Consider the following 15,543-nt stretch of genomic DNA (forward strand, 5'->3'; position numbering starts at 1 on the left):
CAAGCCCTAGGGACTCACACTTGGAGATGGAACAGTTGGTTTAAATTAGGTTTCCATGTGAAATATGGTATCACTATTTTTTTCCTAGCATTGTGGGAAAGTATATGGAAAATAATTTGACTGATAGGAAATAAATCTGGATGTGTGGTCAGGACTGAGGCACAAACCACACTGATGGTGCGTGTCTGTGAAGCAGGTCTCTCCAGGGGAAGATGTGTTAACCCTTTCAGGTCACAGCACTGAGAAGTCACTGTGTGGTACCAAAATAGCCTGAAAGAACAGTGACTTTGCAGAAACACTGATTTTCCATCCAGTTCAACAGGAAAGGAGCTAAAGCCATAGGAAAATACGGCCAGAGGCCTCAAGAAGTAATGCATTGGGTGTCTTTGAAGAACAACTTTAAATTTTTAAGCATTTCATCTTTATTTTAAGGAGATGGATTTGAATGTCTAGCTCAGAGAGTCAATGACGTTGTGATTCTGAGTGTTTTCTGATGACTTCTTTTGGCAGGATTGCTGTCGTTGCTGTTCAGTCACTCAGTTGTGTCCTGTCTAGCTCTTTTTGACCTCATGGTCTGCATCACGCCAGGGTTCCCTGACCTTCACTATCTCCTGGAGTTTACGCAGATTCATATCCCTTGAGTTGATGATGTCATCCAACCATCTCATCCTCTGTCACCCCCTTCTCCTCCTGGCTGCAGTCTTTCCCAGCACCAGGGTCTTTGAGTCAGCTCTTCACATCAGGTGGACAGGGCTTATCAAAAGCTGATCATACCAACAGAAGAATTGATTGAAAACTTTAATAACAGTCTCTACTGGCGATATAATGTCTTGGTCTAGAGAGCCAGAGTTCCACAAAAGTGACTGGTAACTGGGTAAGTAGATAAAGGGACAAGGCTGAGAAGCAGCGAGCCAGGGATTGCTCACAGCTGCAGGGGAGGGGTTGGCTCTGAAAATCCCAGAGGTCTCCTGTGCTCCCAGAGGAGTCCCAGGAGACCAAACGAAAGGTTATCTCTTTCCCAAGAGGCTCTTAATTCTTTGCAGGATGGTCTGGACTCTGGCTCATCCTAGGGGTCTGATTCCAGATCTGTTCCCTGATGTCTCACGAGAGCTCAGCTAAATCTGAACAGGTGGAGAGTGGTGGTGCCTGCTGAGAGCCTATTGGGCTGGGGCTAGGCTCAGGGCTAGCAGGTGGCCCATCACTTTTTGCTTCAGCCAATTTTAGAAAAGAAGATACAGATTATTACTGCAGTGCTCCTGACTGGTACCAGATTGTAACCCTGTGCTAGCATGGAAAATCTCTGTTGCTGTTTCCTATTTGTTTCTGTATAGGGAAAGGAAAGGTGTGGTTAGTACTGATCTCTTCTGTTTTGCTGTTTTCATTTTTTAAATTATGTTTTGATACTCTTCTTGGTACCTTCTCCTTTGATTCCATCTCTGTCTTCAAGTGTGCATCTCTTATTGAGTGCTTAGAAGGACCTACCAGCGCCAAATTTACTAAAACTAGCTTCCCTTCATTAGAGGAAAGAGCACCAGCCTTGGAGTCCTAGTTTTGACATCCATAAGAATTGTGACGTTAACAAGTCAATTTCTCCCACGAGCCTTGGATTCTTCGCCTGGAAGAAGGAGGTTGGGCTGCCCTCTGTGGCTGCTGCCAGCACTAAATGCCAGTCATTCCTCTCATTTTATTTGGAGGAAAGGAGGCAGAGAAGTGTTCCTTAGACCTTGAACTTCTCCCCCTGTAACCTTCTCTGTTCAGGCTTCACTCTCACTCAAGCCAGAGAAACGAGTTGCTCCCCAGGTTTTGGCATTGTTGCTGAACCAAGTAAAACTAGTGGGCCATGGAGGGGGTGGGGGTGGGGGATCAAGGTTAAGACCAAGGCTTTGATCTACTAACAACAGAACTTATCAGCTGAGGCCTTAACCAGCATGGAGAAAATAACTTAAGTGAACATTAGTGTCAGAGCACCCAAGTATAGGTAGCAGCAAAATAATCTTAGAGATTAAGCAAAGGATTTTGAAGCTGCATACCGTAGACGGGGGACTTTAACAGTAGATTATTATTAAGTATTCTACTCCAGTTGCACTGGTCATAGCAAATACCTTCTTCCAACAACGCAAGAGAAGACTCTGCACATGGACATCACCAGATGGTCAACACCGAAATCAGATTGATTATATTCTTTGAAGCCAAAGATGGAGAAGCTCTATACAGTCAGCAAAAACAAGACCAGGAGTTGACTGTGGCTCAGATCGTGAACTCCTTATTGCCAAATTCAGACTGAAATTGAAGAAAGTAGGGAAAACCACAAGACCATTCAGGTATGACCTAAATCAAATCCCTTATGATTATACAGGAGAAGTGACAAATATATTCAAGAGATTATATCTGATAGACAGAGTGCCTGAAAAACTATGGACAGAAGTTTGTGACACTGTACAGGATGCAGTGATCAAGATCATCCCCAAGAAAAAGAAATGCAAAAAGGCAAGGTGGTTGTATGGGGAGGCCTTACAAATAGCTGAGAAAAGAAGAGAAGCTAGAGGCAAAGGAGAAAAGGAAAGATATACCCATTTGAATGCAGAGTTCCTGAGAACAGCAAGGAGAGATAAGAAAGCCTACCTCTGTGATCAATGCAAAGAAATAGAGGAAAACAATAGAATGGGAAAGACTAGAGATCTCTTCAAGAAAATTAGAGATACCTAAGGGAACATTTCATGCAAAGATGGGCTTGATAAAGGACAGAAATGGTATGGACCTAACAGAAGCAGAAGATATTAAGAAGAGGTGGCACAAATACACAGAAGAACTATACATAAAAGATCTTCATGACCCAGATAACCACAACAGTGTGATCGCTCACCTAGAGCCAGACCTCTTGGAGTGCAAAGTCAAGTGGGCCTTAGGAAGCATCACTACAAACAAAGCTAGTGGAGGTGATGGAATTCCAGTTGAGCTATTTCAAATCCTAAAAGGTGATGCTGGGAAAGTGCTGCACTCAATATGCCAGCAAATTTGGAAAACTCAACAGTGGCCACAGGACTAGAAAAGGTAAGTTTTCATTCCAATCCCAAAGAAAGGCAATGCCACAGAGTGTTTGAACTACTGCACAATTGCACTCATCTCACACACTAGCAAAATAATACCCCAAATTCTCCAAGCCAGGCTTCAACAGTCTGTGAACCATGAAATTCTAGATGTTCAAGCTGGATTTAGAAAAGGCAGAGGAACCAGAGATCAAATTGCCAATATCCGCTGGATCATTGAAAAAGCAGGAGAGTTCCAGAAAAACATCTACTTCTGCTTTATTGATTACACCAAAGTATTTGACTGTTTGGATCACAACAAACTGGAAAATTCTTAAAGAGATGGGAATACCAGACCACCTTACCTGCCTCCTGAGAAATCTGCATGCAGGTCAAGAAGCAACAGTTAGAACTGGACATGGAACAACAGACTGGTTCCAAATCAGGAAAGGAGTACATTAAGGCTGTATATTGTCACCCTGCTTATTTAACTTCTATGCAGAGTACATCATATGAAATGCTGGGCTGGATGAAGCACAAGCTGGAATCAAGATTGCTGGGAGATATATTAATAAGCTATTCAGATGACACCACCCTTATGGCAGAAAGTGAAGAAGAACTAAAGAGCCTCTTGATGAAAGTGAAAGAGGCTCTCGTGAAAAAGTTGGTTTAAAGCTCAACATTTAGAAAACTAAGATCATGGCATCTGGTCCTATCACTTCATGGCAAATAGATGGGGAAACAATGGAAACAGTGACAGACTTTATTTTCTTGGGCTCCAAAATCACTGCAGATGGTGACTACAGCCATGAAATTAAAAGACACTTGCTCCTTGGAAGGAAAGCTATGACCAACCTAGACAGCATATTAAAAGGCAGAGACTACTTTGCCAACAAAGGTCCGTCTAGTCAAAGCTATGGTTTTTCCAGTGGTCATGTATGGATATGAGAGTTGGACTATAAAGAAAACTGAGCACAGAAGAATTGATGCTTTTGAACTGTGTTGTTGAAGAAGACTCTTGAGAGTCTCTTGGACTTCAAGGAGATCAAACCAGTTAATCCTAAATGAAATCATTCCTGAATATTCATTGGAAGGACTTATGCTGAAGCTGAAACTCCAATACTTTGGCCACCTGATATGAAGAACTGACTCATTGGAAAAGATTCTGATGCTGGGAAAGATTGAAGGTGGGAGGAGAAAGGGACGACAAAGGATGAAATTGTTGGATGGCATCACCAATTGGATGGACATGAGTGTGTTTAAGCTCTGGGAGTTGGTGATGGACAGGGAAGCCTGGCGTGCTGCAGTCCACAGGGTCGCAAAGACTTGGACAGAGCTACTGAACTGAACTGAACTAATACTCCAGTCTGTGTAGTAGAAAAGCAAATCACATTGGACTAAATTTAAGCCTAGAGGAGAACAGTATGTACATTAGGTGTTTAGTGAGTAGTTAATAGTGACACCTTGGGGACACATATCTCATTGTTCGTGTGTGTGTGCTCAATTGTGTTCAACCCTTTGCTACCCCATAGACTGTAGCCTGCCAGGCTCCTCTCTCGGTGTGATTTTTCAGGCAAGAATACTGGAGTGGGTTGCCATTTCCTCAGAGGATCTTCCTGTAACCTGCATCTCCTGCTTGGCTAAGACGGATTCTTCACCTCTGAGCCACCACGGGCACACACCTCAGTTCAGTTTCAGGCTTTGCCACCTATTGGTTGGGAACTTGGAGCAAGTCTCTTAGGCCCTCTGTCCTTCAGTTTCCTCATCTATAAAATGAGCATAATTATGGTTCCTGACTCTGAGGATTGTTGTGAGAGATACATGAGTTAACATATATGAAGTGTATGAATAGTAACGTAAGTGCTATGTTGGTTCTAGTATTTAGTCATTGGAGGAGCATAATAGATAATGCATTTGTGTAAGATAGTTCAAAAAGGTTTTGTGTTTTTTCATTTAATATTATGCATTGTTCTCTTTGACAAGTGGACTTTTGTTCACGTGTGAAGTGCACTGATTGCATTTATTCTTGCTCCATCAGTCAAATACATTTAAATCATCATTACCTTTAGGCCTTGTTTTCCTATGGTCTCATGGAATTTTATAGATGAAAAGGGATTATATGAATTACCTTTCAGCTTCATTTTAAAGGTGAAGATTAACAGAGAGGTTAACCCCATTGCAAAGCATTGATGGAGCTAGAGCTTCAGTTCAGTCTCTTGGCAGGGTCCTCCACTTCCTAACATTAAAGTGACTTAAAAACAACAGCAACAACATTTTTCTCATGAGAAAGTATGTGTCAAGCTTCCCTGGCCTGGTTTCAGTGGACACCCCTCTCTGCATTCTACAGGTGAGCTCCTGGGTGACGTGGCTGATCCTCGCGGCGGGCTCCATGGAGGAGAAGCGGGAAGTCTTCTCGTACTTGGTTCATGTGGCCAAATGCTGCTGGAACATGGGCAACTACAATGCCGTCATGGAGTTCTTGGCCGGCCTCAGGTATGGGCAGTGGAATATGGTTATCTGGGGTTTCTTCTTAACAGCTAAATGGCACTGAATTAATTGTCCGGGTAACCATATTTACCCAAACTAGGTAATTGGTACTGACTATTTGGGGGAAATATATTAACTTCTGTTAGTGCCACAATTCCTGTTCCTCAGAGGCACTGCAGAATTAAGCAGGCATGATCCTACTCAGCTGTGTCTGCCCTGATCCCAGGCTCTTGGGCAGGCTGAGTGTCTGATTGCTTAACTCCGTCAACACCATCACTGACCCCCCTTTCCCCTTCCTGCCACGTTTGCCCCACTGTTACCTATCTCTTCCCAGATCTACCTTACAAATTACCCAGCAGTGTAAGCTGCCAACCACTGACTGCCGTCACCAATAACAGTGGCTTATGTTGATAATAAGCACTGAATAATGTTAGCTGTCATTTTTATTGAACATTGACTACATGTCAAGCACTGGACTAAGCATGTTCTGTGCATTAAAACTTTTGATTGTCAGAACAATTTTTTGAGGTAGATACTATTATTATTTCCACACCAGATGAAAGAAGAAACATCTAACTAAGATGAGAAAAAATTAAGTCACTCACCCAAGGTCACCTGGTGTGGCCAGGATGTGAATGCAGGCCACCTTGATTTCAGAGCCTGTGCCCTTAACTTCTATGATACCTTCCTCTTACACCTTCTCCATCTAGCTAATAATAAGATCAGCAGTCTATCATTAAAGCCTCCAGCTGTATTCCCTTTAAGCATCAGTTATCTTGCATGAAATAGCTGCCCCTCACTCTTGTGGGTGGTAGGGTGGTATGAGGAAGAGGAGGATGAATGGTGGAATTAGAATAACAGGGAATTAAATCCTGGCTCCCCTGTGGAACAGCTGTGTGATCTAGTTACTCGACCTCATTAAACTTCAGTTTCTTCATCTGCAAATGGGGGCAATAATAAAAAGCACCTATCTCTTTGCGTAGGATTTAATGAGACAATGTAAAGTGTTGAGTATGTGTGTCTGGCATATAGTAAGGCTCAAAAAGAGAACTTGTCATTGCTGCTGTTGTTGTCTAAAATTCATCTTCCCAATGAAGATCTATAAATAGATCTTGCTTCATAACATTTCAAGGTTTTTCTTTGATTCTCCAGGCCTGACATAGGGGTTCAGGATTGGGGGTGGAGAGGAAAATTTTTAGTTGGAAATTTTTTTGTCCTTTTGAACTTTCTCAACTAAGAATAAACTCACATGATCATGTCATTGGCATTTAAAATGGTCATACAAATGCACTAAGCATGGCTCAAAAGAAGGAAAAATAGAAAAGTACTTGGTGAAGAAAAGGCTATATGCAGATGATTCGGTTCTGTTTGTGATAAATTTTCTACAAAGAATCTGTGCTACTTTTCTTTTTTAATATTTATTTATTTATTTGGCTGCACAAGATCTTAGCTGTAGCATGCAGGATCTTTCATTGTGGCGTGCCGGCTTCTCTCTAGTTGCAACATGCAGGCTTAGTTGCCCCACAGCATGTGGGATCTTAGTTGCCCAAGCAGGGATCAAACCCACATCCTCTGCATTGGAAGGCAGATTCTTAACTGCTGGACCACCAGGGAAGTCCCTGCATTATTTTTCTTTAAAAAAAAAAATAGAGATCATACTATGATAAAATAGTTCTGTTTTAATGATGCTTGGGCTTCCCTGGTGGCTCAGTGGTAAAGAACCCACCTGCAGTGCAGGAGATGCAAAAGATCCCTGGGTATGGAAGATCCCTCAAAAGAGGAGGTGACAACCCACTCCACTATTCTTGCTGGGAAAATCCCATTAATGGAAGAACTTGGTGGGCTACAGACCCCCTTGTGGGCTAGGGTTGCAAAGAGTCAGACACGACTGAGCAACTAAGCACACACATACAATGGTTGTGGTTGACTGGCAAACTGGTGCTGACTATTGTCTGGGGACCTCGCTTCCTCTCTTCCGGATGTTACCATCCTCACAGCATGGCAGCTGGCTCCCTCCACAGTGAACAGTCCAAAAGAACAAGGCAGGGACTTCCCTGGTGGTCCAGGGGTTAAGAGCCTGACTGCCAAGGCAGGGGACAGGGGTTTGATCCTTGGTCTGGGAACTAAGATCCTACATGCCAGTGGGCAGCTGAGCCTGTGCACCACACCTGTTGAACCCTTGCACTCTGGAGCCCATGCACCGCAACTACTGAACCCCGGAGCCCAGTTACTAAAACCCATTGCCTAGAGCCTGTGCTCTGCAACAAGGCAAACCACTGCAACGAGAAGCCTGCACAACACAGCTAGGGAGTAGCCCCCACTCGTCACAGCTAGAGAAAGCCTGCACACAGCAACCAGTGCTGCCAAGAGTCAATCAATGAATGGAAAGAGCAAGGCAGAAGCTGCAGCGGCTTTTTACGTCCTGGCCTCAGGAGTCACACACTGTCCACTTCTGCCATATTATACTGATCATGTAGGACCAGCACTGGCTCACTGTGGGTGGGGACCACACCGCAGCAGGAAGTGTGGATCTTTGGAGGCCATCTTGGAGGTTGTCTGCCATGTACCATGTATTAGAGAGTCTCTTGATACAAAGAATAGCCTCATAATGCCCAATGGAGGCCTTGGGGAAACGTGACTTTTAGACCCAACTTAGTTTGAATTCAAAATCCAAGAAGTCCATGTGAAAGTGAAAGTTGTTCAGTCATGTCTGACTCTTTGCAACCCCATGAGCTGTAGTCCATGGAATTCTCCAGGCCAAGATACTGGAGTGGGTAGCCTTTCCCTTCTCCAGGAGATCTTCCCAATGCAGGGATTGAACCCAGGTATCCTGCATTGCAGGTGGATTCTTTACCAGCTGAGCCACCAGGGAAGTCTATCAGTTCAGTTCAGTTCAGTCTCTCAGTCATGTCCGACTCTTTGTGACCCCATGCATCGCAGCACACCAGGCCTCCCTGTCCATCACCAACTCCCGGAGTTCACTCAGACTCACATCCATCGAGTCAGTGATGCCATCCAGCCATCTCATCCTCTGTCGTCCCCTTCTTCTCCTGCCCCCAATCCCTCCCAGCATCAGAGTCTTTTCCAATGAGTCAACTCTTTGCATGAGGTGGCCAAAGTACTGGAGTTTCAGCTTCAGCATCATTCCTTCCAAAGAAATCCCAGGCCTGATCTCCTTTAGAATGGACTGGTTGGATCTCCTTGCAGTCCAAGGGACTCTCAAGAGTCTTCTCCAACAACACAGTTCAAAAACATTAATTCTTCGGCACTCAGCTTTCTTCACCATCCAAGTCTCACATCCATACATGACCACTGGAAAAACCATAGCCTTGACTAGACAGACCTTTGTTGGCCAAGTAATATCTCTGCTTTTGAATATGCTGTCTAGGTTGGTCATAACTTTTCTTCCAAGGAGTAAGTGTCTTTTAATTTCATGGCTGCAGTTACCATCTGCAGTGATTTTGGAGCCCCCCAAAATAAAGTCTGACACTGTTTCTACTGTTTCCCCATCTATTTGCCATGAAGTGATGGAACCAGATGCCATGATCTTCGTTTTCTGAATGTTGAGCTTTAAGCCAGCTTTTTACTTTGACGTGCATAGCGTGGCCGAGAGGGAAGTCTATAGAGCCAGGTAATTCTTTCTTAGATGAGAAATAATGTCAAAGCAGCTAAACCTTACCACTGATTCCTGGCTACCCCAAACCCACTGCTACCTAGTTTTACACTCCTATATTTGGCTTAAGGCTGAATTAGTCTTTACAAATAGATGGGTAAAACTACCAGGTTTAATAGTTCGTCAGCCAGAACAGTAGATACAGGAGGTAAGTTACTAGATGTCCTTATGATGGAATGATTGTGGAAGAAGAGCTCACATGTGCACTTTCAAGTCTGAAAGTATTTAGATTACAAGTAATTGAACTGCATCAAGATAACTGAATTTTTTTATTTTTAAAACAATTAGAGGAGAAGGGGGCACAACCTTATTGTGAAGTGACTGCTTTTCTGTCACCTCTGTACATTTTGCTTTCTCAAACTAAATTCTCAGCTGTTTACAGGAAATGAGCAGAAGTACAAAGATTTCCATGCAGCAATATTTACTCAATGTTAATGGCAATATAAAATAACCCAAATGTCAATGACACCTTGGTTTTAAAATAATAAAATAAAATAACCCAATGAACAATAATAGAAAAATGAAGGAAATAACATGATGCATCTACACACTGGAGTATTATTTAATCACCAAAAACAATGTTTATAATAATTTTAATATCATAGGACATCAAGTAACATAGAATATATAAAACTACCTGGGAACAAAGCTGTCCATACTTAATAACCTCAGCAATATTTATGCAACAAAAGGTATAAAATATTTAGACCAGACAGACACAAATAGGATAAGTACTGGAAGGAAATATACCTACTGTTGTCTGTGGTTGGAAGAGCTGTGAGTGGATTTTCTATATTTTTGGTATTGTTGAGATTGCCTACAATGGGCATACCTTTTTACTCATGAAAAGAAATAAAGTTTCTTTTTTAAAAGTGTCAGTTCTCAGTCTAACAAAAACCCATTGCTCTTTACTAAGGTTTGTCTCCTACCCCACCCACATATCATGACTCAGGAAAAAAATGATGATCAGATAATGAGAACCAAGTCTCATTCATGTGTTCACTTCATTTATTTAAACCTCCATTCCTTGACCCCAAATGGATTCTCACCACCTTATAAGGAACTGGTTGTAGGACAAGTTGAACCCAGTGGGGTGAAATCAGGAGACAGTTTTATTTTTCTGACCTCACTATCTTTCAAACCTGCTGATTGGCTCTTCTTCCCCTGAACTCTGGAATGTACCTTGGGCCCCCTGTGTCTTTCCCCATCACTTGTGTAGTTAATAAGTCATCTCCTTCACCTATGCCCTTGAGCGCTAGTGAACCCCAGAATCGTAGGCAGGTTGCCTACAGTGTGACATCATTTGTATAAAGTTTAAAATGCACAACAATTGTACAAACTGCTTAGCAATATCTGCCCAAGTTGAGAAAGTATGAGGAATTGTCAGGGAAGGAGCGCAATAAAGTTGCAGTCATGGTCCCTTGTGGTGAGGAAGGGAGGCGGGTGTGTTCATGGAGGAGTCCTCTGGGGCCTCAGTCATATTATGAATGCTTTATTTTTTTAAACTGAGAGGTCGATGCATGAGTGTTTGTTGTGTTGTACTTCTTGATGTCTTTTGGCTGTCTTAGATATTACCTAATGATTTTTTCGGAGAAGGCACTGGCACCCCACTCCAGTACTCTTGCCTGGAAAATCCCATGGACGGAGGAGCCTGGTGGGCTGCGGTCCATGGGGTCACTAGAGTCAGACATGACTAAGCGACTTCACTTTCACTTTTCACCTTCATGCATTGGAGAAGGAAATAGCAACCCACTCCAGTGTTCTTGCCTGGAGAATCCCAGGGACGAGGAAGCCTGGTGGGCTGCCTTCTATGGGGTCACACAGAGTCGGACACGACTGAAGCGACTTAGCAGCAGCAGCAGCAGCAGCAATGATTTTTTAATCCAGTCTTATATAAATCAGAGCTTCAAGTTTTCATTTAAAAATTCAAAAAAAGAAGTAAAGGGACTTCCCTGATGGTCCAGTGGTTAACACTCCACACTTCCACTGCATGGGATATGGGTTCAATCCCTGGTCAGGAAACTGAGATCCTGTATGCCACACTCCTGCTGCTGCTAAGTCGCTTCAGTCGTGTCTGACTCTTTGTGACCCCATGGACTGTATCCCGCCAGGCTCCTCTGTCCATGAGATTCTCCAGGCAAGAATACTGGAGTGGATTGTCATGCCCTCCTCCAGGGGATCTTGCCAACCCAGGGATCAAACCTGTGTCTCTGATGTCTCCTGCACTGGCAGGCAGGTTGGTTCTTTACCACTAGCGCCACCTGGGAAGAAAAAAAAAAGGAAGAAAAGCTTCACCCTTTCCCCAATTTCACAGCCCTACCAGTCTCAGAAAGCTGCAGTAAAAAAGAAAAAAAAAGCTGCAGTAGGGTGGGAAGATATAATTTATCTTTTCTCTCCCTCTGTCTCCAGCTCAGGGTTCCTGCAGAAAATATGGGCAGGATAGGAGAGAAGAAGGGAGGAGGGGTAAAGGGAGCCAGTCTAACTTGTCTGGGGCCGCTGTGATCCGGCCTTGGCAACCCCACAGAGAGCCATGTGGGGTCTTTTCAGGGTCACTTCCTACTTACCTGACCTAACTCCCCCCAGTTTCTGTCCGGAAGCAACCCCCCGTACCATCACCTGGAGAGGGGTGGTACACCCCCAGCCAACTACTCAGTCCTCCCCCACAGCATTTAGTTCTGGAAGTCCTACCCTTACAGACTCTTTCCACTAGGGCCCCCTTATTTGGAGGGAAGCCTTTCAAGATAACTCAAGCCCTGCTGCCTCTCAGGGTCCATTCCAGACTCACAGAAAGCCCCAGGACTTTGCCCACCCAGGCTCTGCAGACGCAAAGCACTCCCACCAGATCCTTCCCCCTCACATAGCCATCCCGCGGCCCCAGGCAGCCTCTCGTGTTTAAACTTTCCCAGGAAGTCACACACCAGGCAGTCCACATGATCAACAAGCTGCCAGAACATGGGCAAGCCTCTCCATGAAGTTCCCTGAAGCCCCTGAACTTGGGGAGGTGTCCTCCTTCTCACTTACCATGTCCTGACAACCCTCTGCAAAGAAGTCTCCGCTTAGCTGCTCAGACCCAGCTCTCTGCTGATGCAGGGTGGGAAACCTCTGCAGGGAGAACACTTTGAGTCTCCTGGTGACAACACGCTGTCTCACTTCAGAAGGTGGGGTTCAATGTCAGCTGTTGTTCTTAGCAGCAATTTAAACATAGGAAGACTCTCATTTAACATCCCGTTCTGCAAATAATACTTTAAGATAAGGTCCCTCAAGACAGGCCAGTGACTTAATGTCAGTTGAAGCAGTTCAATAGAAGAGGCCAAAACAGGCTTTGTGGGCATCACTGCAGGACTGGCCTCATCCAGTTATGTTTAAAAGATCAAGAGGAGTGGATGGAACACATTTTCTGTGAGTGATCCTCCATAAATATTTGTAAAAACCATATTACCCATCAGGTTTCCCTTTTGGGAAACCAGAAAAACTCAAACTTAAGTTCAGTGCCCACCTTCCGAATTTAGCTCCCCCCACGTGTGTTTTTGTATATATCTCTGTTTAATTTCATGTTTCAATTTATTAAAGTAATATTCACATCACTTGCGGAAGTAGGTGGCAATGTGAATCCTAAGTAAATATTAAAACAGAAAGGAAACATAAACAGAAATGAATTTCATACAGAATTTAAGCTGTTTACTGTAAATGGTATTATTTCCACTTTGGCCTAAAAACAATGTCTCTGACTTGCCATAGGTCAAGAAAAGTTTTAAAAATGTGGCAGTTTATGGACCAGTCTGACCTGGAGACCATGAGGAGCCTGAAGGACGCCATGGCCCAGCACGAGTCTTCCTGCGAGTACAGGAAGGTGGTGACCCGAGCGCTGCACATCCCCGGCTGCAAGGTGGTTCCCTTCTGCGGGGTGTTTCTGAAGGAGCTCTGTGAGGTGCTGGACGGAGCCTCTGGCCTCATGAAGCTTTGCCCGAGGTACAATTCACAGGAAGAAACTCTGGAGGTGAGACCTTTCAAAACTCTCATGATCTGAAGAGTCACTGTTGCCTCCTGGCTTGTCACACACTGAAGCCAGAAGAGAGACATCTCTGAGCCCAGGGTTATCCCTTGTCACAGTTGTGTTGAGTAACAGATCCTTGGGGGCTTCCCTGGTGGCTCAGACGGTAAAGAATCTGCCTGCAATGCAGGAGACCTGGGTTCGATTCCTAGATCAGAAAGATCCCCTAGAGAAGGGAATGGCAACCCACTCCAGTATTGTTGTCTGGAGAACTCCATGGACAGAGGAGCCTGGCAGGCTACAGCCCATGAGGTCACAAAGAGTCGGACATGACTGAGCAGCTGACAGTTTCACTTTTACTAGGTCTTGAACATTCCAAAGAAAAGAGGCCAACTAGCACTGTTGGGGCTTTATATTAAGTTAGCTTTAATGGGGCAATGTACAAATGGTGTTGTTTTCCTGGGTGTTTTTTCTTAAAGTTCATGGGATTTTCCTCTCTTGTTAGGTGAAAATGGGTGAAGGGGATATAAGAAGTTAGATGAGAGCAGTAACATTTTGGGGTCAGTGGAAGAGAGACTGAGGGGAAGTCAGTGCTGCCTTTTTTTCCTCCACTCTGGGAATCTGGTGTGTCCTCTAAGGATGCGCTCTGGGCTCCTGATCATGCTGTCCCCAGCCCATTGCTGCTCATTCCCAACCCCCAGCATGGGAAGGACCACATGAGCTTAGACTCAGAGTGTTGGGCAGTGCAGAGAAGAGGCACTGAGAAACAGAATATACAGACACCTTTCTATACGGTGTTTAGAAATGAAAGAAGGAATTGAAAGGTGGGAGACTTTATGGAGAAATTTGAGGAGTCCCATGCCCGGAATCTAAAGTCATTCTCACCATGATGCCAGCACCCACTGTTGACCTTACATACACACACTCTCCCCCTCTCTCCTTCTCTCTGTCTCTTTCTCACCCTCATTCATACCCCTTCTTAGTGACAGTGGGAAGACTCTCCTAAAACTGCAGTCTCTTCCAGGTCCCCTGGGAGCAAAAGAATTACCTGGTATCAGGGAGACTTAGAGCCCCTGACAGGTGCTGGCAGCATTACTGGCTTCTGTCTCCCTGGCTTGCAAGAGAGGGCATAAAGTGCAAGAAGAGACTTCCCCAGTGGTTCAGCATTAAAGATTCTGCCCGCAGTGCAGGAGACACAAGTTCAATCCCTGGGTTGGGAAGATCCCCTAGAGGAGGAAGTAGCTACTCACTCCAGTGTTATTGCCTGAAAAAATCCCGTGAACAGAGGAGCCTAGCAGGCTACAGCCCACGAGTCAGAAAGAGTCAAACATGACTTAGTGACTAAATAACAAAAAAAAAAAGTGCAAGAAATTAAGCAGAAAGCTTAAAGCAAGCCCCCCAAGCTGTCCCCGCACTGGCTGCCTCACATCTCAGAAGTAGGGAACTCCATATCTCATGGCCTAGCCATCCCTCTGACCTCTGATGGGAGATACTTCCCTGGTTACAAATACAGACAATAAGAGCTTATAAATCATCAAGAAGCCTCTGTGTTACTGTTAAGATATATGGGAAATAAAGTAAAATGTCCCCCTTCCTTGATCATTTCCTTGGGCCCCAGTAATTTTATCTGGTTCCATAGAATAATAGATTTCTGTCATGGTTTTTCTCAATTCTCACTACAGGAATAAAATAACTCTGTCCTTCCTCTGTAAAGTGGCTAATCTTATCCCTAGGGAACCTTGAAATAATATTGCTTTTTGTGTTATAAACTCGAAGTGGAGTGTTGATTCCTAGAGGGACTGAAGTTGTCTTAATAGAAACAAGAGTAAGTCTGGTATTTCATGTGGTGAAAGGAAAAAATGTTTTTCCTGGAGGTTGGTTTTCCCCCCAATAAAATAGGCACAAATGCCATTATTTATGACTGTTATGATTTCATTTCTCTAGCCAAGTAGGTTATTTAGATGTAGTATGTGAAGCTGCGATAACGAATCCTCAATATATTTCTCTGTAGTTTGTAGCCGATTATAGTGGACAAGATAATTTCTTACAACGAGTGGGACAGAATGGCTTAAAGAATTCAGAGAAGGAGTCCACTGTCAACAGCATCTTTCAGATCATCAGGAGCTGCAGTCGAAGTCTGGAGACAGAGGAGGAGGACAGCTCCAGTGAAGGGAGCAGCTCAGGGAAAAATTCCCTGAAGGATAAAGCCCGATGGCAGTAAGTTTTACATGGGATGTTTTACATGGGATTTAAAAATTGGGATTCTCATTTCTTCTTTTCCCTACTCCAGTTTGGTTTCAGGTTGTAAATAGCATCCATGTATGCGTTAGTTGCTCAGTCATGTGCAACTCTTTGCAGCCCCATAG

The 15,543-nt window shown here is 44.1% G+C and overlaps 1 protein-coding gene across 3 annotated transcripts in view; it reads left to right on the forward strand.

Annotated features, from left to right (window-relative positions):
• Positions 1-15,543, forward strand: part of PLCE1 (phospholipase C epsilon 1) — a 369,052-nt gene that overhangs the window by 266,004 nt on the left and 87,505 nt on the right. For all 3 annotated transcript variants that reach the window (XM_069568060.1, XM_069568061.1, XM_069568062.1), the window contains 3 exons: positions 5,374-5,519; positions 12,925-13,183; positions 15,189-15,394. In XM_069568060.1, coding sequence (XP_069424161.1) covers positions 5,374-5,519; positions 12,925-13,183; positions 15,189-15,394 — 611 coding nt within the window. The remainder of the gene's footprint in view (positions 1-5,373; positions 5,520-12,924; positions 13,184-15,188; positions 15,395-15,543) is intronic.

This window comes from Ovis canadensis, chromosome 22 (genome assembly GCF_042477335.2).
Source record: "Ovis canadensis isolate MfBH-ARS-UI-01 breed Bighorn chromosome 22, ARS-UI_OviCan_v2, whole genome shotgun sequence".
NCBI classification, from domain to species: domain Eukaryota; kingdom Metazoa; phylum Chordata; class Mammalia; order Artiodactyla; family Bovidae; genus Ovis; species Ovis canadensis.